Raw genomic sequence first — 25,187 nt, forward strand, 5'->3', positions numbered from 1 at the left:
GTTTGTGTGTGCGCATTCCCATACATAAAACCGTGCACACAAATTGGAGTCTGGAATCACTAAAAATCAGAGGTTATATTTCTTAGAAGTCTGAAAAAGTTAACACAAACTGAAATGATTATTTGTAAGTCTTTTCCAGACCAGGGCCATCCAGAGGATTCAGGGGGTCTGGGGCAAAGCAATTTTGGGGGCCCCTTCCATAAAAAAAAAGTTGCAGTACTATATTCTCATGGGGGCCCCTGTGGGGCCCAGGGCCTGGGGCAAATTGCCCCACTTACCTCCCCTCCCCCCGGGCAGCCCTGTCCCAGACTTAAAAGGTATTATTTACCCAATAAAGGAACTACTACATCTATACCCCAGCTTCTACAAGACATGCAAAACTGCACTTTTTGAAAATGCATGCACTTTTTGAAAATGTGGGCTTTAACATGTAAAGTTACATTTAGGGTCTGTTTCTGTATTACTTGGCATTCAGAACTCCCATTCCAGTAATCTGAGCAATCCCAGTGAGTATGAAAGGCAGGATCAGACATTCAGCAATCTAGGAAATTTCCTGCAAACATGTCCCCTCATGAATATGGCCTGCATTGTCTTCTAGTGGCTTCTTAAGCACTCTGGAGATGTTGTGGGTAGAAGTTAATGTATTAGGGACTCTTTAGTTCCACTCTCCCCCTTTTATTCTCCTGTAATGGCGTCTAGCAGCTTGAGAGTTCATAGGGTGCAGCTTTAATGAGAATCAGGGATGTGTGCTCTGGTGGATTTTGATAGCTTCAGGGGAGGGAGAAAGGGGTGCTCATTCGTTCCTCATATTTTCGGGGCTTTTTGTTTCCTCTTCCCTTTGTAGATATCCCCATTAACTATTAAGCAGTCTCATATCTCACCATAGCTATCTCTCTGCCACCTTATTCATTCTCTCATATTCACTCTCAAGTCCTCCCCCAGCTGCATGCCACTTCCTGTATTTTCTTTTCACTCTGCCCCAGAACCCTGCCAAGTCCAGTCCACAGTTATAGTGCAGGGGAGGAGAGCAGAAGCATGGATGCCAGCATCCCGTCTGGGCTAGTATCTCATGCTGGTGTGGGTGCAGCTGGTTCACTAGGCTGACCAAATGTCCAGGGTCTCAGACTCCATATGGATCTAATGCTGTATGGGAGGGCTGGCGTACGAGGGTCTCATTGGGAGTTTTCATGGAGGACAAGGTAGCAGCATCTAAGATTCCAAGATTGTCACTGTGAAGTCTAGAAAGTCAGAGTCGACGTGAAGCAATGGAAACAGCTCACTAACATGGCTAGAGCAGGCTTTTTGTTTCGAATATCACCAGCTTGAATCATCACTGGATTTTGTGGTCTGTTACCATCCAGTGTTGAAGTTCTCAGCCATTTTTGGCTTTTTTACACACACTGCTTTACAAACTACACCCGGGTGACAGCAGAGGCATTCAGCTACTAGTTATTGTATTACAGACCTGGGGTGGTCTCTGCAGTGCATATATATCAATTTTTTCACTCGCAGCTGGCGGGCAGCTGTTTCAGGTGGTTATTCTGCTTTGGGTTTTGCAAACTAGGACCTCTTAGTAGATTTTGTAAAACTGTCTGGGACCAGCCCTGAAAAAACAGACGTTCCTGGTTATCCTACACAGTTACCCTACTTAATTTAAAAAAAAAAGAAAAGAAAAGAAACAGATTGTTTTGGGAGGAGCAGAAGCTGGTATGTTTGGTGGGGGAAATAATGTTGGTTACCAGAAAATTTTTTTGCTAGCCTGGCAAGAAGTGCTAATGCAGGTTCTGCAAAATAAGCAAAAACCCACTAAGTTAATGTGAAGTTAAGACTGAGCTATTTAACAGTGCAAAAGTCAGGAAACAGTTGGAGGTAAGGTTACCACCGTAATGTCAATTTTACCCACTTGCATGTATTCATTACAGCAAGGTCTTTCATGAGCAGCCTAAAGTAGGCTTAGAATTACTTTGTTTTTAGTAAACATAGTATGTTTTACATTTCTTGCCTTTGAACATCATTCTTGCAAACCTCAAAACTAATCGACCAATTTTCAGTTGTTCTCTCATTTTTATATAATTCAACATAGACATAAACAATCCTTTCCTAAAGCATGTCCAGAAATCCCTGTGGAATTTAACAACAAAACATCCAGGAAAACAAAACATCCTTCCTCCCTAAGTGCACAGAACTGTTTTTGAGTTGCTAAAATCTGGCTAACCATTCCTCATTTATGCTTTCTATGCCCTGCTCAAGAGGTTTCTGAAGATTAGAAGCCTGTTGGATGATTGACAGTTTAATGTGATGGAGCCCTTCTAAGCAGCAAGCAAGAATATAATAATTAGAGAAATAGTTCAGATCTATCTTGCCGCCAAAACTTTCATATAACTCCTTGCTTTGTAGCCAGGAGATCCTCTTTCAGATTCGTTTCATGCTTTAAGAAGCAACAACTAGACAGTATTGTCGCATTGAGGTCTTTTGTCAAACAATTCTGAAAATTTCAGAGCAAAATACTGTTCAGTCAAGTAGAACTTTTCAGGGATTCCTGAAACCCTCAGAAACCAAGGGAAATTAGTGTAGTTCTCCTCTCCCTTTTATTGTAAAAAAAAAAAAAAAAAAAAAAAAGTTGTATGTCTTAGCATGGCCAGAGAACTATTCGATTTCTGCCAACTTCTGTTTTGTAAGATATAGCCTTGGTGATGTCTCTGATTCTGCTCAAGTCCTGCTATTACTTTTAGATTATTTTTCAGTATAAAAGCTAACAGCATTCAGCATTCATTGTTACCTGTCTACAATGTTCCCCACAAAATGGAGAGACTGAACTAAGTGGACGAACATACAGTGATCATCAAATGATTTGGGATACAAAAGATTATACATAGTGTCCCTAGTATGTCACTGTCTGAAAAGGTCACTTGTTTGTTTAAATCGGTGATGCAAGAATACTGCCTTTTTATTACTTCTGCATGGAGTAAAATGGGGATGTAGACTGTATGTTAGAATCTTAATTAAAGGAAGTAGAGTTGCAACAGTTTGAATTTGACCCATTTTATTTTGTTTCCTTGTCACAGTAGGAACATTAAACTGCTCTTAAATGTTACATACTGTGACAGTGTTAAGTAGAATCAGTTGACATTCTTTTACTATTACACTATAGTGAACTTAGTAAAGGTTATTTATATCCCTCTACATAAGACCACAGTGAGAATATTTCTAATTGCAGCTCATATTTTAAAACAGCTCAATGACAACGTAAGTGCTGAAACTAGTAGATGATTATCTGTTTCTCATCAGAGCACTTTGACATGCACTTGCATATTTGTGAATTTTAGATATTCTAACTTCACTTTCATTAATTTTAAATACTGCTATCTTTGTGTTCCTGCTTCTGTTGAATAGAATCCAGATTTGAAGTAAGGTACTGATATCTACAGAGACTACAAGGCATAGTTAGACTTGAGCTAGTTATGTGTGAGTCTTTGATTTTCTTCTAGCTCTGAAATAAGTGACATGGAGCAAGTTTCATGGTGTATGTTCACTGTATACATTTACTGTATCATTTGACTGTGACCCTATCTAGGATTAACATATAATCTTACATTCATATATTCTTGGCCATAGTTGCCATTATGGGTATTTTCAGCTGAGACAAAATAATAGCAAGTCTTGCACATCACCATTTTGATCTTGGTAAAAATGTTATACTTTCAAATCTCTACATTTAAGTATTTTCTCATAGTAATGGGTAGAAATAATGCAAACACTAGCATAGTGTGGATAGATGGCAAATGCCTGGAGACCTAGACTTTGTTGATGATATTGAGCAACACCCATGCAAAGCTACAAAGACAGACACCTTTGCAAAAACAGCAGGACAAGTATGGCTCAAAATCAGTTATCCCAACACTTCCTTGAAATCCGAACATTGAACAGTAACATCATACTAGGAGGTGAAAACATCAAAAAAGTAGAACAGTTCCTTTATCTGGGCAGCAGCAAACCAGCCAATAGAGACCTCAAGAAAGATGTGACATCAAGGTTAGGAAAGGCATCCACAACATTCACTACACTCAACAATGTATGGAAATCAATGATATAGAGAACCAAAACAAAATGGAGAATTTTCAACTCAAACATAGTCTCAGTGATAACATACTTCTGTGAGAGCTGAAGATCTATTAATATGTTAGAAAAATAAGTGCCTACAAAATAAATGCCTATGTAAGTGTGACAGGTCTCCGGGGTGCAACACAGACAGTGGGACCACTGAGCTCACCAACCAAATCATCCTGGGTTGCCTTTTGCATTGTTATGAGACTGATGTCAAGCTACAAGCCTCTGACAGGCACTGCACTCACACAGACATCCACAGCCAGGGACACACCCAACCGAGTTGTATGAATGATCCCCCAGTTACTCGTGAACAACCAATAGGGAGACTCCAGCCAATTCCCCCCATCTCCTCAATCTTTCACCCCTGAACTGAACCGTCTTGCACTGGTCAGAAGCCTGACCAGTGTAAGTTCATTACCTAGTTCACCACTTCATCAAAGGAAAGTGGACATGCACCAGCCTTTGTTAATCTAAGCTGAGATTTCCCGAGTATTTTAGACCAACTCACTGGCAAGCATAAAGCATTAAAATAAGTTTATTAACTACAGAAAGATAGATTTTAAGAAAATATAAGCGATAGACATAAAGGTCAGAGATAGTTATCTTAAGAAAATAAAAAGTAAACACCCATTCTAAATCTTAAACTTTTAGCCTAAGCTAGAGTTGAATCAAACCGCTTTTCTCAGCCTGACAGATGGTACAAGCAGGTTACAGTTCTTCAATTCACCAGGTGGGACTACCTTCCAGCCTGGGACTTCCCCAATTCGAGGTTTTTGTCCTCCAGACATTCATCCAGGTGTTGAGTTGCAGGAAAAGAGACCAGATGAGGTCACTTTCTCTCTTTTTATACCTCTTCCAACAGCTAGAAAGATTCTTTCTGTGGTGTGGGGGTCAATCAGTCCCTATTGGTCAAGCAGTCTCCATAGTGTACATGCCTTTTTCGAGAAGTCTCTGGGATAGTGGATTCGGTGTTGATTAGCCATTAACAACCAGTTACTCTTTTGTTGTAACTGAAAGGCTGGTTGTGGGTGTTCCTAACCTCATAACATATTTCAGTAACACATACAGCAATAGTACGTGCTATCCAACAGGTTATTGTTGTTCAACAGATCATGACTTACAAAATGATACCTCACAAGACATACTTTGTACAAAACATGTCATATCACAGTGGTGAGTATGGGGGTTTCAGGATGCTCCTTTGAGGTGCAGAGTGTCACAATAAGATTCTGGGCATTAGACAGAGAGACTTCATTGTCAACGAAGCGATCAGAGAAATTGCCAACCAGCAACTTGTCTCTACTAGAATTAGAAGGAAGCATCGGGCATATATGGGGCATGTATTCTGGATGCCAACACACAGACTCCTGCATGACACTGTCAAGTGGAAACCAACTGGTTTGAGGAAATGAGGGAGCCCAAGAGAAACCTTAAGAACCACCCTTGGCAGGAGGACAGAACAATCTATCTCAAGCCCAAAGCAGATGGAAGCAACAGCTAAATACAGAGAGGATGGAAGAAACTGGTTTCTGCTCTGTACGCTGACATTGGTGCGAGAAGTATATTGTAATAATATATGGGTACAAAATATATTGATTATTTCTTATTCTGGGAAAGTGGGACCCACAAAGGTAACAGTAAGCAGCCTTTATCCCCCTGTGATCCTTGGACTGATAGTTGCTGGATCAGTCCTGAAGGACATCCTGGAGCAGCTTCAGGACTAGTTCAAGGTGTACTAGTTTCCCACAGGGATAGCTGGAGTGCAGGAGCACTCTGGCCACCCTCCCTTTTCCCTGGTCACACCTGCTATGTCAAAAGAGGACAGAACCATGTATGGCAGTCCAGTGATACCAGGGATTTCCATATAGCAAGGGTCTCCCTAGTTAGCTAGTTATGCCAGCTTTAAGGCCTGTGCATTGCCAGAATGGCACAAAACAGCCTTAACAGAGCTGAGGATCTACCCCCAATAGATTTCCTGGTAGACAGAAGTACAGAGACCAAAAATAGGTTTTAAGAGGGTTTGCACAGTCTCCAAACCATATAATAGTTTCCTGTGAGTCAGCTGCATTGCATTATAATTTACTCTAGTGTTTACAGATGATATTGCCACAGTCTTCTCTCCCAGGTGCTTTGATATTGCACCCATTCAGTGCTCACTTGTGATGCAGCCTTAGATAAATACGTAAGGTCCAGTGGTTCACCCAAAGTACTGCAATTGCATCAATATCCCCGGGTACTTTTTTGAAAGAGACAATGGCTTCCCTAGGTTCCCAGCCTGTAATTCAAATACACTCCTGGCTGCCCATGTAATAAAGTGAGAACAGCTCCATCCATAATGGACTAGTTCTTTCTTAAGTAACATTCTTTCAAGAGACACTCTGAAAAGTGAACATCCTTAAACATGATATAGTCATTTATATGACAAGTCACAAATTAAATAGCATAAAGAAATGAAATGAAAATATACAAAAGCTGCTTTATTAAAAGTCATCTAGTGGATTTGTTCATGTTATTGGAAAGCTTTGTTGCAGAGACAGGCTATAAAACTTACAAGCACTCTTTGTCAGGAAACAGCCTGAATGCAGTGCCAGATGTATTGGGAGACTTGAGAATGCTGCTTATTTTCAGTGCTTTCATTTCAGATGTTGTACCCTTTTGCTTCAGTCAATTTTGAAATGAATATGTTGTCGCCTTAACTATGAAGTTGAAAGAAAAATAATCTTTCCAACCTACAGTTAAAGTTCAACTCATAATTTTGTAGAAGATTCTCAAGCAAGTGTTTCGTTTGCAGTCAAGGAAACAGAAACACATTCTACATGTTTAAAGTCAATGCAAGGAAACAGAACTCCGCAATACATATTTAATATAGGTTTGATTTCCTGTGGAATGCTTTCCAGATGTTCTCTCAAACAGGCCTCTAGAAAATATGGTCTGGAGTAATTTTTTGAAAACAGAAAGAAAATTCTGTTTTGTGTCACTGTACCAGAAAATTACTGTTCTAATGCTTTATTACTTTATCCTGTATCCATAATTAGCACCATATTTTTGAAAATTGTTTTATTACACAGAAAGGTCAGTAGTATAAAATATTTATATTACTCTATTACAAATAAATCATATTGATTTAGACTCGCATCTGAGAGTGGTAGTTTCTCATAAGACCCAGTGGACACATGGTTACCTTAAATTAAAACTGCACTAATACATGATCTTATGGTACTCAGGGGTTTAAACTAACACTGACAATCATTGGATTACAGTTCTGGTGAGTTCTTTTGTCTCATTGTACCAGACATTGAGTATAAGGATATGTTGTGTCCCAAGTGATTAACCCATGCAAGAGAAGAGGAAATAAAGAAAAATTCCTACAGTGCTGACTTGGCTTATCTTGCTTTGCTTAAAATGCAGTAGCAAAACATACCAGGAGACAGGGAGTATATTTATTGTTTTAGACCAGGGGTTCTCAAACTTCATTGCATCATGACCTTCTTCTGACAACAAAAATTACTTCACGACCCTAGGAGGGGGGACTAAAGCCTGAGCCCGCCCAAGCCCCACTGCCCTGGGGAGGGGGAAGGTGGGCAGGGCAAAGCCTGAACCCCACCGCTCTGGGCAGTGGGGCCAAAGCTGTGAAGCTCCAGGGCTTCAGCCACAGGTAGGGGGCCCGTAACCTGAGTCCTGCTGCCCAAGGCTGGAGCCCTTGGGCTTGGCTTCAACCCTGGGTGGTGGGGCTCGGGCTTCAGCCCCGGGCTCCAGCAAGTCTAAGCCAGGCCTGGCAAATCCATTCAAAGGGGATCCCGACCCTCAGTTTGAGAACTGGTTCAAAATAATTGTTACTTAGAAAAAGAAGTGTAGTTATGCAAAAACAGAAAAACGCACTTAACCGAATGTAGGTACATATTGTCAGTTTTAAAAGTGTCTTTTGTATATATGTGTTTTTATGGAAATACTTGTGTTCTAATTGACTTTTTCACTGATACTTATTTTAAGTAAGATGAACTAACTGTTTTTTTAAGATAAATTAAAGCAGGAATGGAATATCTGTGTGATACAATAAATAAATAATCAGAAAATAGTTGAAAATCAGCTCCTGAAGTCCAAGGTTCTGTTTGTTACTTGTAATACAGAAATTGCCTGTCATCAGCTAATGTGGAGAAACAGCATTCTATACTCAGCTTGGGGAGGGAAAATGTAAATTCATTTAATCTTCACTGTTTCTGGCTTTTCTCCCCTCACCAAAAAAAGAAAACATAAGAAAATGTTTGAAGGGAAGCCTTCCCCACTCTCCCCCCACCTCCCCCAAAAAAACCCCAAACACTAATTTTTTCAGTGAAGTTAATAGAGCTGCTGGTTAATTGATGTATATAAAGGTATTTCATAAGTTTTTTAAATGAATTAAGACCTGTTAAAATTCATAGTTGTGCCCAACTACCCAGGAGTGTGTGTATTTAAATAAGTAAATATGATACCAGTTAAAAGCATGCAGGTTTAGAGGTACTGAAGGAAAAAAGTCAGCACAGACAAGTCAAAATAAAAACCACTGGTGCTAGTGTAACCCCCTTTTCTGTCTTTCCTTCTTTTTCCCTCCCCCACTTTTTTCTGGTGTTCAGTCAGAAACCTCATTTCTATAATGACAGCTGCTGTTTCTACTTGCTCTGAATTGACTAAACATTCCCAGATAAGGTGGCAGTATAGAGGCTTTAGTGACTGTATATGAGTAGTTGCTATTTCAGCAGAATAGAGGGAGTGCAGGAAGATATTAACTACGTTCAGTAGCTGTTTTGGAGCTAGTTTGGAAGTCTTTAAGGGCAATCATTCCTGTCAATGCATGCACACAGCTTTAATTTGAAGCTGAAAGCCTTTTCCAGTCAATAGTGAGTTCTGTTAGGGGTGCAAAACTGGCAGGTATTTTGAGCACCAGTCAGATGATCCAACTCAGGGAGAAGATAAGGCTGCCAGCAGTAACCCGAATGAATCTGTGGGTTGGATCTCAATACGCTTTCCTGTCATTTTACAGGTGAACTGGCCCTTACTGGTGTGAAGCAGTTATATGTTAAGGTATCTGTAAAGTCCTTAGTCCCAAGAAGGAAAATAAGTAATTTATATATATATATATAAAATAAAATATAGCATTGGGTTATAGTTAAAGGGATAGGGAAGTTTGCTACTTGCCTAAAAGACTGCTGCCTTACTCTTGTTATTCTAACAAGAATTAGAATTAAATAAGATATCTGTGTGTATATCTATATTGATGAGACACAAAGTATGGTCTTGTGCCCTGACAAGTAAAGCACCAGTCAGAGCCAGTCCAGCCCTGCAGAGAGAAGCTAGAGCTGCCCGAGTTACCCAGACTGAATCGGTGGGTTGGCTCTCAATATGTAATTCAGATTGTAATTTTATAGTCAGTGGGACTGAGATTGGGAAAACACCATAAAGGAGGAATTGGAGACTAGGGGCCAAATGTCTTAATGACTTGTATTACATCATTGAAACAAAGACCCCGTGTTAGCTTAACTGCAACAGTAATTGTCAGTTTTTCTTATTTGAAATTGTGTATGTGCTCAATATTGTTGATGCTGAACTGAACTGGAGTGGGGGACACTGAAGCCTGAGGGGTTGGAGTGCTCTGGGCCCCGCGACCCCGGGGCATGCGGCTGAAGCTGAAGAAGTCATGGAGGTCTCTTAAAGTCACAGAATCAGTGACCCCAGGACAAAATTATTTCCTTAGTTATAAGTTACCAGGGGCGGTTCTAGGTATTTTGCCACCCCAAGCACTGCAGGCAGGCTGCCTTCGGCGGCTTGCCTGTGGGAGGTCCCTGGTCGTGCAAATTTGGCGGCATGCCTGCGGGATGTCCACTGAAGCTGCGGGACCAACGGACACTCCGCTGAAGCCGTGGGACCAGCGGACACTCCGCAGGCATGCCGCCGAAGGCAACCTGCCTGCCGCCCTCATAGCTACTGGCAGAGTGCCCCCCATGGCTTGCCGCCCGCTTGGCATGCTGGTGCCTGGACCCACCCCTATAAGTTACACAAATACAAAACCTGAGAGTCTGTGCACTGGCCAATACCATATCCATACTCACATACCCAAAGATTTCATAGTTGGGTGGATCTCTCAACAGGTGGTCATCGATAAAGGGTTTCTGCTGGGAGTTTCCCACTGAGATCTTCCCACTCTAGCCCAGTCAGGGGACCTCCTTTTATTGTATTGTTCTGACCCCACATCTAACACCTTATGCATATGCATGAGGGTTCCAATCCTCCTTTTCCTTATCTGTATGTCCACACCCCATAAATTTTGGGTCTCCCTGATTGTCATAGGTTGTTCTCTTAGTTCCCCTTTTGCTTATTAGCATCTTAACATTTATGTCAACCTGTTTCCAAGGTAAACTGTGTTCAAAACAGAACTTGCTGTTATGTTATAATAAGGTGTCTTGTGTTCTTGCCTTTCTAGATGGGTGCATTACAGCATACTTACTGAAACATCACCTATTGGCCCATTCTTTCCCATAATTGTGTGACTTTACTGACAAGGGTTATTCTTAGGTCACCCATTTATGTCTAGCTTCCTTAAGCATAGTGTGGCTAAGCTGAAACATTAGAGGCCTCAGCCTGTAAGTCTTGCATTACAGCCATTCTTTACTCATATACCTAATACACACTCATCGCTCCTAAATACTTGTCAATAGTCCTATCCTACTTATCCATTCATCACACATTGATTATATATGACATAACATATGAGTTCACCATGACACTAACACACCTCAGTGATCAAATGAACTAAGTGGCTACATGTTGCACAGTGCCACAGACGAGGCCACTTTATTTGCTTCGTACTAGAGAGGAATGGTATATTTCAGCTTGGCTTTTCTAGTTTGATGTGACCGAAATCACTGTATACACATATTCAGGGCCGGTGCAAGGAAGTTTCACGCCCTAGGCGAAACTTGCAGCTTGCGCACCCCGAGCCCTGCAGCAGCTCCCCACCCCCCCAGAGGCGTGTCCCCCATCCGCTGGCTCGGGGAGCCCTGCGGTACCTCCCCACCCCAGCTCACCTCTGCTCCATGTCCTCCCTGAGCATGCTGTCCTGCTCTAATTCTCCTCCCAGGCTTGCGGCGCCAAAGAGCTGATTGGTGCTGCAAGCCTGGGAGGCGGGAGAAGCAAAGCAGCAACTGTGCAGTGGAACCCCCAGGCTGCCGGCGGTGCACTGACCCAGGGGAACCCCTGGGCTGCCAGCTGCCAGTGGCGGCGTGCTGAGCCAGGGGAACCCCTGGATTGCCGACGGCAGCTCAGACTCCCTCTCCCTCAGCGGCCGCTGAAATGCTTAAAAAAAAAATTGGGGGCACCGCTTTTTGGTGCCCCCAAATCTTGGTGCCCTAGGCAACCACCTAGTCCGCCTAAATGGTAGCACCGGCCCTGCACATATTTATGTACTCAGCCTGAAATTTTCCAGTATCCAAGGTATGGTATCTTGCTGTTTGAATTTTAATGCAGCACATCCCTTAAAGTGGCTGTGTTGTGTCTAGACACCATTTGGCAGACACTAGAGCAGGTTTGATTAATTAGCGTAGTCACCAGGATGGCTCGACTGGTGTCTGTGCACTCTGTACATTTGTGCAAATGAGACAGAAATGGAAACGTAATCCATAGGCGGTATCTCCGCTGAGTCCAAATGGCAGCCTATTGAGTATCCTTGCTAAGCTTGTCACATCTGGAAATTGCTCTTTACCTCATTTACTGACCAAACTTAGGGACTTTGGGGACATATTATCTACTTGCCGTAACAAGTGAATAAATCATGTTTTTAGCAGTGTCCACTCAGATCCACCACAAACTCCTGTATGGTCTCATGCACTTAAGCAGTTTTGAAATTCTGTCCAAAAGAGGGCAGTGGTACACTCCCAGTTTGCAAAAGGAAAGAGACTCAGTGGAAAAAGGCATCTGTGGTGTGGTTCACAAAAGGCTCATTTTTAGGTACCTCAGCAATCCACAAAAGTCCCACTTGGCTGCCACCTAACCCTGTGTGTGCAGGTGCCTAAGTATTTTGCAATAAAAGTTCTCTAGGTGCCTGTATTTCTGCCTCTCTGCATGCCTACTGCTGCCTCCTTCTGAGTGCCTATCTCCTGCCAAAGTCTTAGAGCAATTCACAAACCAGGGATGGTAGGTATTCAGCCACTTAAGTCGCACGTGGGGGCTTGATTTGGTAGCCATACTCAGAGGCTGCCTACTGGATCAGGTCCTTCAGTCCAGTTCATACACAAGAACTGGGCAGGGAGGACAGCATCCCTTATAACTCTTAGCCTAGTAGATTGCTCATCCAGGATGTGGGAGACCTGTGGTTCAAGGTCCCCTTCCTGAGGGAGAGAAGGGGTTTGAACAGAGGTCATCTGTCTCTTAGGTGAGTGCCCTAACCACTAGGCCATGGAATATTCTGATGTAGGTCTGCCTCAATCTCTCGTATTGAAATTGTTTCACTTCAGTTAAATAATTAAATATCAGTTGGGCCTGTGAATAAGCTAGAATGACTCTATAGCCCAGTGGTTAGGGCACTTACCTGAGAGGTTTCAGGAGGAGGGGACTTTGTACCAGGGGTCACTCACATCCTGAGTGAGTATCCTATCTACTATGCTAAAGGTTATAAAGGAGGTCTTTCTCCTCCGCTGTTTTGTTTCAGGCCCCACACACAATTTAGATAGCCAAACACCTCTCTTCCCCCAACTCATGGTTCGGAAGCAGAGATAGACATGTCCCTGCAGCCCAGACTTAGCCCTTCTTAGAGTTCAGCACCTAGGTCTTAGCACACACAACCTCTGGTTGGTATCTTCCATTGGCTAGCACAGACAAGTGTTCCTGTGATTTTTCCAAAGCACCTAAAAGGGCATTCAGCCTTGCAATATTTAAATCCATTTGCTGATCCCACCCCAGGATACTTTTGAAAATCTCAATAGGTGCCTACATGCATCTTTAGGCACCTATGATCCGTTTTTTAAAGGACCAGATAAAAGGAACCTATGGCTCTTATTCAGGAAAGTATTTAAGATTTATTTAGCGTAAACATTTTAAGTCTGTTTTTCAGTGTTCTTCTGAATTAGAGATGTTTTCCTGAATCAGGGCCTATATCCCATAGCTTCTTAAGTTACAGAAGAAACTGAAAATAGATGATAGCAACTAAAGATGTGTGTTAGTAAAGTACACACTAATCTTTTGTACTCACAGGTACCAAAAAAATTACTCTCCTCATGGAGATATGACCTGCAAATTCGCCACCAGAGTCTGGGTTGTAGTGTTTAATCCCATATCCTTTTCAAGTCTCTGTATTTCCCTTAAAACAGCATCACAGTTGGTACAGTTTATGCACTTTCTTCATGTGTGAACATACTCCTGATAATGCCTCCTGTTGTCATTTATAGATGTAAGCATTAAAGCATGAGAGAGGAAGGTTTTGTAGTTTTGGAAGCTAGACTAGGACTCAGGAGCTCTGCGTTTAATTCTCTGCTCTGCAACAGACACTGTGTATGTCTGTTTTAGTCAACGCAGAAATAATCAGATAGAGGTCTCCTTTAGGGTGTCCCTCCCCCACAAAAAAGTATAGAAAATCATGTTAGTTAATGGAGAATTGAAAAAATTTATTCCTCATCCATATAATACACTAAAGGGAAAAACTGAGAAAACATTAATGTCTTCTAAGTGAGTGTGTGAAACATCTTTTAACATATATAATATATACTCAAGGGGTGTATGGGGTTGTCAGGGAGGGGTAGTACCTCTGATAGGGGAGCAGTCGTACTCCTAGGAGTGGCTCATCCACTTTGGTCCCCACTTGACACCCAACTCTCACCTGTGGCTCCAAGTAGCTGTCAGCATGCAACAGCGGCCACACCCCGGAAACCGTCTCGACTGGTGGGCTAAACCAGGTGAGGGTAGCCGATGAGTCTGAGACCCTCGGTGAGTTAGGGCCTGTCTACCCATTGCATACGAAGGCTGGATCCGGCTGACTGAGGAAACTTGGTTCAACGGTCAAGAAGGCAGTGACAGCAAGCGTTGTGGAACGCTCAAGAGCACGACAGGACACGTAGGCGTCCTGGTCATCCACTGCGCCTTGCCCTATCTCCAGCCGTCTCGACTCTTGTCCTGCCACTGGATACAGATAGGAACTGGGAAGAGAGAGTGAGGTTGACGTCGCGCAACTCTCCCTCACTTTAATTCAATTCACACGCAAGTCTCGACATCATATCATATCAAGTCCTGTGGTGATGGGCGAGCGGTGAAGCAGCAGGTGTGGATACACTGGGAGGTGTAGCCGCGGACCTGCAGACAGGCAGCTCAGGTATAATGGTCATTCCTTACAGCAGTGGAGCTCAGCGTCTTCTTGAGCGACTGAGCAGCCCTATTCAGGATAGCACTGCTCACCTCTGTAGAATGAGGAGGGGGCTAGAAAAGGTGCCCTAAACATTGTCTGCTTCACCTTACCCTGGCCAGCAAATCATGGCTGGCGGGGATCCCATAAAAGCAGTCAAACAAAAACAAAACTTAGAGTGACACCGATCGCCATTGGCACATGGAATATGCGCACACTATGGACAACATCACGGCAGACAGACCAGAGAGAAGAACAGCACTTGTCACCAGAAAGCTCGCACGCTACAACATTGACGTTGCAGCCTCTAGCGAAACTCGCCTTGCTAATGAAGGACAGCTGTCCGAGTCAGGTGGAGGCTATACATTCTTCTGGAGTGGCCGCAGCAGTGATGAGCATCGTGAATCTGGAGTTGTCTTCGCCATCAAGAATCATCTTGTTCGGAAACTTGCCAGTCCCCCTAAGGCTGTGAATGATCGTCTCGTGACAATGCAGCTTCCGCTTCAAAAAGGAAAACAAGCTACTTTGATCAGCCCATACGCTCCTAAAATGACCAAGCCAGAGGATGTGAAGAATAAATTCTACAAAGAACTAGATGCTCTGCTATCATCAGTGCACCGCACAGACAAGCTGATCCTGCTTGGTGATTTTAATGCAAGAGTCGGATGCGATGCTGCAGCCTGGGAAGGAGTCATCGGGAAAAATGGAGTGGGAAAGTGTAACAGCAATGGTCTGTTACTGCTGAAAACGTGTGCAGCACATGACCTTCTGATCACCAATACTGTCTTCCGCCTCCCTACCCATAACAGGACTTCGTGAATGCATCCCTGTTCCAAGCACTGGCATCTGATCGACTATGTCATCATCAGGAGAAGGGACAGACAAGATGTCAGGGTTACAAAAGCTATGTGCGGTGCTAACTATGGACGGATCACAGGCTCATAGTATCTAAAATGAAGCTCCGTATCATGCCGAAGAGACGACCACAAGGCTGTAAGACTCTCTCGAAAGGATCAACGTGTCGAAGCTGAAGAACAGCCACATCACTGAAAATCTAGCAGGAGACCTAGAGAATGAGCTTGCTGATCTTCGTATTGAGGATGATGCTGAGAGAGACTGGGAGCGATTCCGCAACACTGCCCATACAGCTGCATCAAAGGTATTGGGACCCTCCATACCCAGGCGGCAAGACTGATTTGATGAAAATGATGCAGAAATCCAGGCCTTACTTGCTGAGAAGCACCGCCTGCATCGTGCATATCAGAACGATCCATCCTCAGCGGCAAAGAAGACCGCCTTTATCAACGCTCGCAGAACAGTACAGAACCGACTGCGCCAAATGCGGGACTTGTGGCTGAGTGCCAAAGCAGATGAAATACAGGCGTACGCGGACAGGAATGACTATAAGCAGTTCTATGAAGCCCTCAATACACTCTCTGGTCCACAGTCTTCTAGGAGCTTTCCCCTTCTGAACTCTGATGGCACTGTGCTCCTTACAGAGAAGACGCAGTTTCTCCAGAGATGGGCTGAACATTTTGAAGCAGTTCTCAACTGCCCCTCAGTCATCAATGATGAGGCCATTGACAAGATGCCCAGGTTGCAGTCAATGACTCCATGGATGCTTCACCAGAAGAGGACAAAGTGAAGAAAGCCATCAACCAGCTGTCAAGTGGCAAAGCCCCAGGGTCAGATGCCATACCAGCAGAGGTGTACAAAGTGGGTGGACCCGTGCTGCTTCAGAAACTCACTGAGCTCTTTGAGTCCTTCTGGAAGCATGGATCCATTCCACAGGAATTTAGAGACGCGTCCATCATGCACCTCTATAAGAGGAAGGGCAATTGCCAGGTATGTGACAATCACCATGGAATCTTGTTGCTCTCTACAGCGGGGAAAGTTCTTGCACGGGTTCTGTTGAACCAATTGATCACTCACCTGGAGCAGGGCTTACTGCCAGAATCACAGTGCGGCTTCCGCAAGGGACGTGGGACTATTGACATGATCTTCGCTGCGCATCAGCTACAAGAGAAATGTCAAGAGCAGAATTCTGAACTCTACACAACTTTTGTGGACCTCACGAAAGCATTCGACTCTGTCAGTTGCCAGGGTCTGTGGAGGATCATGTCGAAATTCGGCTGTCCAGACAGATTCATACGAATGGTACGTCAATTTCATCACGGTATGATGGCTCGTGTCCTGGATGACAGTAAAACATCTGAGGCCTTTCCAGTCACCAACGGCGTCAAGCAAGGGTGTGTTTTAGCACCCACTTTGTTCAGCATGATATTCTCTGCCACTCTAACTGATGCCTTTCAACACTGCACTGATGGAGTAGGCCTGAAGTACAGAACCGATGGGAAACTATTCAATCTGAGGCGACTGCATGCCATCACCAAGGTGGAGGAAACTGTACTTCGAGACTTTCTCTTTGCCGATGATTGTGCTCTGAAAGCTAGTACAGAGCCAGAAACGCAAGCCAGTATGGACAAGTTTTCATCTGCATGCAACAAATTCAGTCTCACCATTAACGTCAAGAAGACTGAGGTCATGCACCAGCCAGCTCCCCACGCTCCGTACTCAGAACCGTCCATCACTGTAAATGGATAGAGACTTCATGCAGTGGACCACTTCACATACCTGGGCAGTAGCCTTTCCTGAGCAGTGTCAGTCGATGATTAAGTAAACTGCCGAATTGCTAAAGCCAGCTCCGCATTTGGCTGATTGCGCTCCAACATCTTGGAACGTCGAGGGATCAGCCTACCAACAAAGCTGAAGGTCTACCGAGCAGTGGTGCTTCTAACTCTGCTGTACGCCTGAGAGACGTGGACTGTTTATCAGAGCCATGCATGAAGGCTCGATCACTTCCACATTTCCTGTCTGCGAAAGTTTCTAAAAATCAGATGGCAGGACAAAGTGCCCGATACTGAAGTCCTTACAGAGCCAGTCTGCCATTCAGTTCACACACTGCTGATGAGAGCCCAGACCAGATGGGCCGGACAAGTCATGAGAATGTCAGACGAGCGCATTCCTAAACAACTCTTCTACAGAGAACTCACCCAGGGAAAGTGCTCCCATGGAGGACAAAGAAGCAGTTCAAGGACATGCTGAAGACCTCTCTGAAGTCCCTCGAGATCAACACCGCCACATGGGAAACCCTCGCACTGAACCGTCCAGCATGGCGCAGCCTCATTCACACAGGCAGTAATACCTCTGAGGTGAGGCGTACTGCTGAGGCTGAAAGAAAGTATGAGCTGTGCAAGTCCAGAGCTGCCCGCATATCATCAACAGTGCCATCACGTCTGCCCGACATGTGACAGGATCGGACTGATCAGTCATCTTCGGACGCACAGAGTCCAGTCATAAAACAAATGAATTGTTGAGGTCTTCATCGACAAGGATGGATGAACATCATCATCATATACTGAAGGTTAGAGCCTTCAACAGTCCATTTTGCTCATGAAGACTCTCTTCCTTTTTCTTCACAACTTCTCCGTGCATCTCTTTGAGCAACCAGCTAGTGCCATGTCTTTCTTTAGTTCCTACTTCCATGAGACTTCATGGTCTCTTCTCCAAATCTCTCCTCTTTTGGGGATGAAACTCTTCTCCCATTTAAGTCAACGGAAAAGCTTTCATTAACTTCACAGGGGCACAGTTTCACCTCAGGTTTATTCGGTCTGGTTTTTTTTCCCCCAGTATCATTCCTCCAAACCCTTTGGACATCCTGGCCCCAGTGAAGTCAATGGGAGTATTTCCCCAAGTGTAAAAACTGCTAGACAATAGCTGTGCCTCTAACCACCACTACCCATTGCCATACTTTTTTCTTAGTGCCACTCATGATTATCCATATTTTATTATAGAGAGTATTGCTTCTGATTATCAGGTTATCCTGCAACTAGACACCTTTTGAATATTTTAAATAGTCAATCAACAGAGTTTTAAGAACTTTTCAAATGGTTCATTTCCATAAGTGTATTTCTAACCCACAAATTTCAAGTGTCTTGGACCTTCTTTCATCAGTGATCTATTCACCCGTAGGCCAAGGTTCACCTCCAAATAATGAAATACACAGAGAAGTTTTGCATAACTCACTGAATACTGCAAAAAACTTACTGTTTTTAAATGTACAGCATTCGTTTTATAAATGGCATACATACCCACAGCTGTGCAAACAATGCCATAGTTCAATTAACCAGCCTTAAAAAGAGACGAAGTGGCAACTGCCTCAGATAATTTCAAAACATCAAAGAGCTTTTTAAAAATACTCCAGAAAGAAATATATAAAGGTGTAATTAATATTGCCTAAAGCAACAGGGCATGCTAATATGAGGTGAGTCCATGTCACAGAATTTGTTTTTATGTACAAGACTGATTTAAAAAAAATCCTTGGGGTCTTTTTTTTTAACAATATTTCAAAGCTTATTCATTTATCCCTCAATATTTGAAAGATCAAGATCATAAAGGAAAAACTGAACTTGTGTTCTTTCTGTATTTTTAGCTGCTCCAAATATTTTTACTAGTGGTATTACTAGTACCACGTTTGGGGGATTTTTTCTTCAAATGACTGATAGCTGTTTTGAGCAGATTTGCATAGGATTTATCAATAGGTTCATGCTTATTTTATTTGGTTAGTAATATGCACAATATTTAAGGTACACTTTTCAGAAGATCTGCAGTTTACTTTGAGGAGATTTCATTTGGCTAAAATAGGACTATTTAATTTCTTTTTTCTCCCTACAAAAAGGAAAGATTTTCCTTCCTTAGAAGGTGATTTTTTTAGTGGCGCGCTCAATTCCTTTTTTACGCCAAAGAAGAGGGAAAAAATCATTAATACGGCCATGCACGTGGAGGATTTGTGATTTGGACACTGGAAATGAATTCATTGTTTTGAATGTCGTGTTATATATTTTACATTACACATGTGATTGTCTGTATACACTATACATATATACATACACATTCTGCTTGAATATAATCATGTAAACTAAAACACAAACATTCACACTACAAATGCCACTCACTATCAAAATTCTCAGTTAGATACTAGAGAATTAGCAAGACACTTAACCAAATAGTTTTCCTACTCAAAAACTGGTTAGAACTGCCACATTGAAGGAATATGAAGTTAACATAATATTCAGAGTAACTGTTGTCAAACTTCTTTTGTATTATCCCATTACTTATTATCAACATCTCCAAAAGGGTTGTCATCTCTGCCTAACAGAGTTTTAATATGATGTACTATGCTTTAGACAGGGCTTTCGTTATCACCGACTAGGTTATTTTTGTATCCCAGTTTATTTAAAGAGCGGTATCACTAGTTTGGGCTGGCTGGCTGACCATGCTGTCAGCTAGGTCACAGTGATCAGAACATTTTGGGCCAGATCCTCAATTAGTGTAAATCAGCATCGATCATCTGAAATTAATGGAGCCACAATAATTTACCCCAGTTGAGGATCTGACCTTCTGTTTTTATTTCACACATCACAGGACTTTTCTTTCCACCGTAGACTCAGGTTTAAATAATCTGTAAATTTAGAGGCTCTAAATCTGTATCAAAGCTAAGATTATAAGTAAAACGAGTTTGGTGGCCTAAGCTTAGTTTCCATTGGAAAGTAATCCACATCAGTATTTGATACAATTAGTTGTCTGTTCAAGAGCATTTAAGAACTAAGGTAGCATGGAAACTCAATTACTTTTTGTCTCTAGAGAGACAGAAAGATCCTGCAAGTCAGGGAGAACATTTATTGGCAATCTAGTGCAGTGGTGCTTGAACTACAGCTGTCTGAACTATAATTGGCCTATGAAAATTTAGACGTGCGATGCTACTAGATTGTTAACTTTCATTACCACAAATATTCTCCAGAAATTAACACAGAATTCAAGCTGGATGCATTAGGGATCAGTTGAGCCCTTCTGAGCCTCCTCAAGGGTTTACTACAACAAATACATTCTTTAAACAGGCTGTGCAGTAAATGACCAGTGTTGTTACATCCAGGGGGTTAGTTATGGGAGCTTAAAAACATTTGGCAATGAGGGAGCATGTTAAGTGAGTTCTGGAGGCAGGCACCTTGTAGTCCAAGGGAAAATGGAACAATTCTAAACATTGTGGCACCTGCCAGAAATGTATTGAGGATTTTCAAGACACTAATCTGTGCTCCTGCAGCTCAAAAAAGAGCCTTTGTTTGGGGGGTTTGCCTACTTACATAAATAATGACATTGAAATCTGTGGAGCTATTTTAATGCCCAGATACAACACATGGAACAATTTTTGTTTCCTGCCCCCATTATGAAGATTTTGTGCCACACAGACTCAGTATGCTTTCTTTACCCGCAGGAGTTTAGTCTATGTCTTGAAACATAATTTATAAACGTCTTCTTATATGTAATAACCTAAGAAACTCCCAATGGACTATCCTTCCCCTCCCAGATTCCATTTTCCCAGACATCTCCCAACATGCTCTCTCAGCCCTGGTCTACACTGGGGGGGAGATCGATCTAACTTATGCAACTTCAGCTATGTGAATAACATAGCTGAAGTCGACGTACTTAAATTGTGGTGAGTTGACTCTGCTTGCGCCTCTCGTGGTGCTGGAGTACAGGAGTTGATGGGAGAGCGCTCTGGGGCCAATTTATCGCGTCTAGACTAGGGTTTGTCTTCACTACCCGCTGGATCGGTGGGCAGTGATCGATCCAGCGGGGATCGATTTATCACGTCTAGTCTAGACGCAATAAATCGATCCCCGCTGGATCGCTCACTGCCCACCGATCCAGCGGGTAGTGAAGACAAACCCTCAGTCTCTAAGGTATTGATTGGGAAAACACCATAGTGTCTAACTGCTTGCCCAAACTTTCTTCATGATGCTATTGTTCTCTTCTTAACCTGCACATTTAAAAGATCTCTGTGAGGTCAGTTTGCCAACTTGCTGAGCCCTTGCATACACTCTATTCTCTGACATGACGTACAGTAAAGAGTTAATGAAAATTCAGAGAGCATGTATCGTTAAGTAGGATGTACCTGAAAATCAGCAGACAGTTACATTACTCCACAGAGATCTTTAAAAACAATATGAGGGCAGAGATCCCACAGAGCTTGGGAGGGTGCAGGGGGAGAGGAATGAAGAGAGAAAGGGGGGAAATATCAAGTTGTTGTCAGTGAGACGTTTATACAGGGTTAGAAGCATATAGCAACCGAGCAATAAATTGGAAAAAAAGTTCAGATACAGTTTTAATAAGCAGGATGCTTTCTTTAACTTAGTCTGGGAACCTTTTGAAGTTTGCACATCACTACTTTCTATCCAATTAGTAAGACCGGTGAAACAATAATAGCAAACAAAATTAGTCAGTCTCTGGAGGATTCTGTTCTTACTAACACAGAAGTTAGTAAGAACCAACTGGTTTGGACAGGTTTTACTTTTACAGAAAAGTAAAACCTGTCCAAACCAATTGGTTCTTACTAACTTCTGTGTTTCCTTTAACCCTGTAAAACTACCTAATGTGATAGAAAATAATATTTAGCCCTTACTGTTCCTTGCATCTGCAAAGTGCTTTGCAAAGCTTAACTAATCCTCAAATGTTTCTGTGAATGACTATAAGCAAAGGACTATTACCCCCATTTCACAGATGAGAAACTGAGGCAAAGAGATTAAATAGTTTTCATTTATATAACACCTTGGGTGTGCATGTCCATTCATAGGTAAATAAAAATATTCCTGCCCTGGTTACCCTACAATTTCAAGTAAATCACCAAAACAACAACTATGAGGATAGGCCAAGGTAGGTAAGGGAATGCCAACATGGAGACTGGAAGGTGTAACTTGCTTAGGGCCATGGTGAGATCTTGATCCTGCTCCATTAAAGTCTATGGGAGTTTTGCCTTGGACCTCAGTGGGAGCAGTATCAGGCCTTTGAAGTGCTGAGATTAAACTCAGGAGTTCCTGGCTCTCAGCCTTTTTCTTGAATCTCTAAAATAAGTTACAATAATAGTCTGCATACATATAGCACTTTTTCATTCATAGATCTCAGAGCACTTTTCAAAGGTGGATAGGTACGAATGTTCCCATTTTGGAGATGGAGCAATGGCAAAGTGAAGGTCTCATGGTAGTTCAGTAGCAGGTCTAGGAACTGGACTCGGGTTTCCTTACTCTAAGCCCTCAGCTCAATCCAGTTGACTTCTGCTAAGTGCACATTTTACAAGGGCAAAATGTTTTCTCCAGTACTACTGCTCCAGGGGACTGTGTACGCTATACTATCTGGTAAGGCCTGCTTCCCCTGGTTTAGCCAGCCTGTTCTGCGGGCTAATACAGAACTGGGGCAGGCCCAGGCTGGTAGTGCTTGGGATCACATTACATGACAAACCCTTGTGCAACTCCTTGGGCACAAGTGTATAGTTCTGCATAATCAATAAACCACTTGTTCTAGCAGATATTGTGTTCTCTTACTACAGATTTTCTTCCAGATGTCATACTCCTGCTCTCTGATCAGAGTTCAGAATCACAAGACGTGAACTCTTTAATGATGGATTCTCTTGTTTGCCCGTGTTTGGTGGGAAATGCAGAGTACTCATTTTGGTATAAAGTGTATAGTTCCATGTGCAATGTCCTTCGCTGACTGCATACCTTAACACTTCTCAGATCTGCACTCCAAAAGCAGACAGGGATGTATTTAAAAAGGGAGTCTTGCCAGTTTAAATGTGTATTATGTATGAATTTAAGAAGATGAAATATTGACCAAAAAAAGAAGAGTGCAAAAGGTAAGTCTGCCTGGAGGCTTGATTTTTAAAGATATGCATTTTTTTTTCTTACCATGTTGCAGATCTCGCCTTGCAGATTTTTTCACAAACTGCCAGCCTGAGTCACGGTCTATTAGTAGCTGTCTGAAGGAAAACTATGCTGACTGCCTCCTGGCTTACTCGGGGCTTATTGGTAAGAGCTTTGCGGCGAGTGGGTGCTCTCTGAATGTTGCTTGCAAATGAAACAAAAGAGTGACATCTTGAAAGCCTGCTGAAAACAAAAAATAAAGTTAATGCTCCGGGCCATATTGCGCCATGACATTGTAGGCAGAATTCTCCCAATTAAATCAATGGCCCTTTGTTTTGACTCTAAGAGTCATCTGGAGTAAATTGAGCTGTACAGTAGCAAGCAGAAGAAGGGCAGAGGATGAGGGGAAGAAATGGGCTTGACTGTGAAGAGAATCGGTATGGAAGCATGTGGAAGTAAAGCTTGAAAACAAAGGGATTGATATTGGACAGGCCCATTGAGTAAAATGTGAATAGAGTAAAAAGAGTAGAAGACACTAAAACTTGCTAGTGTTTGCTGTTATCAGAAAAGCAGGTGGTATTAACACATTTAGGAACACTGACCGTGAATTGAAAAATGAGGCAGCAATAGACCAAATCAGTCTCATTTCACTTCCATCAGCTGTAGGTTTCATGATCTTCCTGTGGCCCTTCAAACTGTTTTCTGAGAAGCCTGCCTGTGGAGGTGAACTCATCTCCTGAAATCCTCTCCTTCTCCAATAATTCATTTTGCTCGCTGTCAACTGCGTGACTCTCAACCAGGGGACACTTATATGCAAGTCAAATTTCATATCCTACCCATGCTGTTTAATTCCTGATTGGGAGAACTTGTCTCCAGAAGGGAACTTTCCACAGAAATGTCATGGCTAGACAATAAAGGACAACGGGAGCATTAAGACTGTGAAACAAACAAATTACAAAACTGGTCACTGGGTAAGGATTTTTTTTTCAAGCTCACAGCCTGCACCTGCCATGATGCATTCATAGCCCCTTTTGTTACACGTGAGGGCCCCAGCCGAGCCCCTGAAGCAGATCCTGCTGTTAAATAAATGTCTTCTGAAATACCTTCCAGAACAAAACATGTACAGAATGGTCTGATCTTGCTGGAAAATGAAATTAAAAGCAAGTCCTCAAAATGAATAAAGTAAATTATACATGGTGAGTACTAAGAAAAGACATAGTAGTTTTAAAGACCACAGTCCAAGATTTAACAGAAAAAATAATATACAGAAAGCAGGACACAGGAGCAGTGACTGATAAAAATTCATTTGACTCGTGAACAAAGAACTGAGTAGCAAAGAAATCAGATCCAGTCAATGAAATTACGAGTGGTAGCTGCTGGCAAGGAGTAACTCTTGTACTAATGGATAACTCTGGATAAGAGCTGTTGGCAGATTGTTACTAGGCCTAGTGATTTTTGTAGAGAATTTTATTGGATCTATTTTGCAATTTAACCTTAAGGATGACCCAGTTCATATAGAGAGGTGCTTTTGTGTTCTTATAGGCAATGATATTGCACGACTAGTATAACACTGCATAAACACTTTCTGACTCCAGGGACGTGGAATGGGTCCCTAAGGAAGTGAAATCAAAAGGAGATCTAACTTCTGAAGGGAGAAATAAACATCTTTCTTCTCTCCTAACAGCCCCCAGACACATGCATGAAGATAGGAGCTGACTAGTGTTACAGCAGTTTACACTTCTCAGCTGTAGTTCAGATAAACAGAGGAATGTACTAAAACAAACGTTCCTTGTTGTGGAACAACAAGATCTTGATTCTGAGCTCAGTCAGACCAGCATAGATGTGGAGTAAATTCATTAGCTTCAGTAGAGAAACTCCAAATTTGCAGCAGTCTAGATGAGATCAGAATCAGCCTAAGTCGTCCTACTGACTGTTATAAAATACATGGGAAGCAGACAAATTTTGGT

General features: G+C 42.6%; 1 protein-coding gene across 2 annotated transcripts in view; it reads left to right on the plus strand.

The window, feature by feature from the left end:
- GFRA1 (GDNF family receptor alpha 1) overlaps positions 1-25,187 on the plus strand; it is a 215,441-nt gene that overhangs the window by 145,346 nt on the left and 44,908 nt on the right. For both annotated transcript variants that reach the window (XM_050959021.1, XM_050959023.1), the window contains one exon: positions 23,276-23,385. In XM_050959021.1, the coding sequence (XP_050814978.1) occupies positions 23,276-23,385 (110 nt within the window). The remainder of the gene's footprint in view (positions 1-23,275; positions 23,386-25,187) is intronic.

This window comes from Gopherus flavomarginatus, chromosome 6 (genome assembly GCF_025201925.1).
Source record: "Gopherus flavomarginatus isolate rGopFla2 chromosome 6, rGopFla2.mat.asm, whole genome shotgun sequence".
NCBI classification, from domain to species: domain Eukaryota; kingdom Metazoa; phylum Chordata; order Testudines; family Testudinidae; genus Gopherus; species Gopherus flavomarginatus.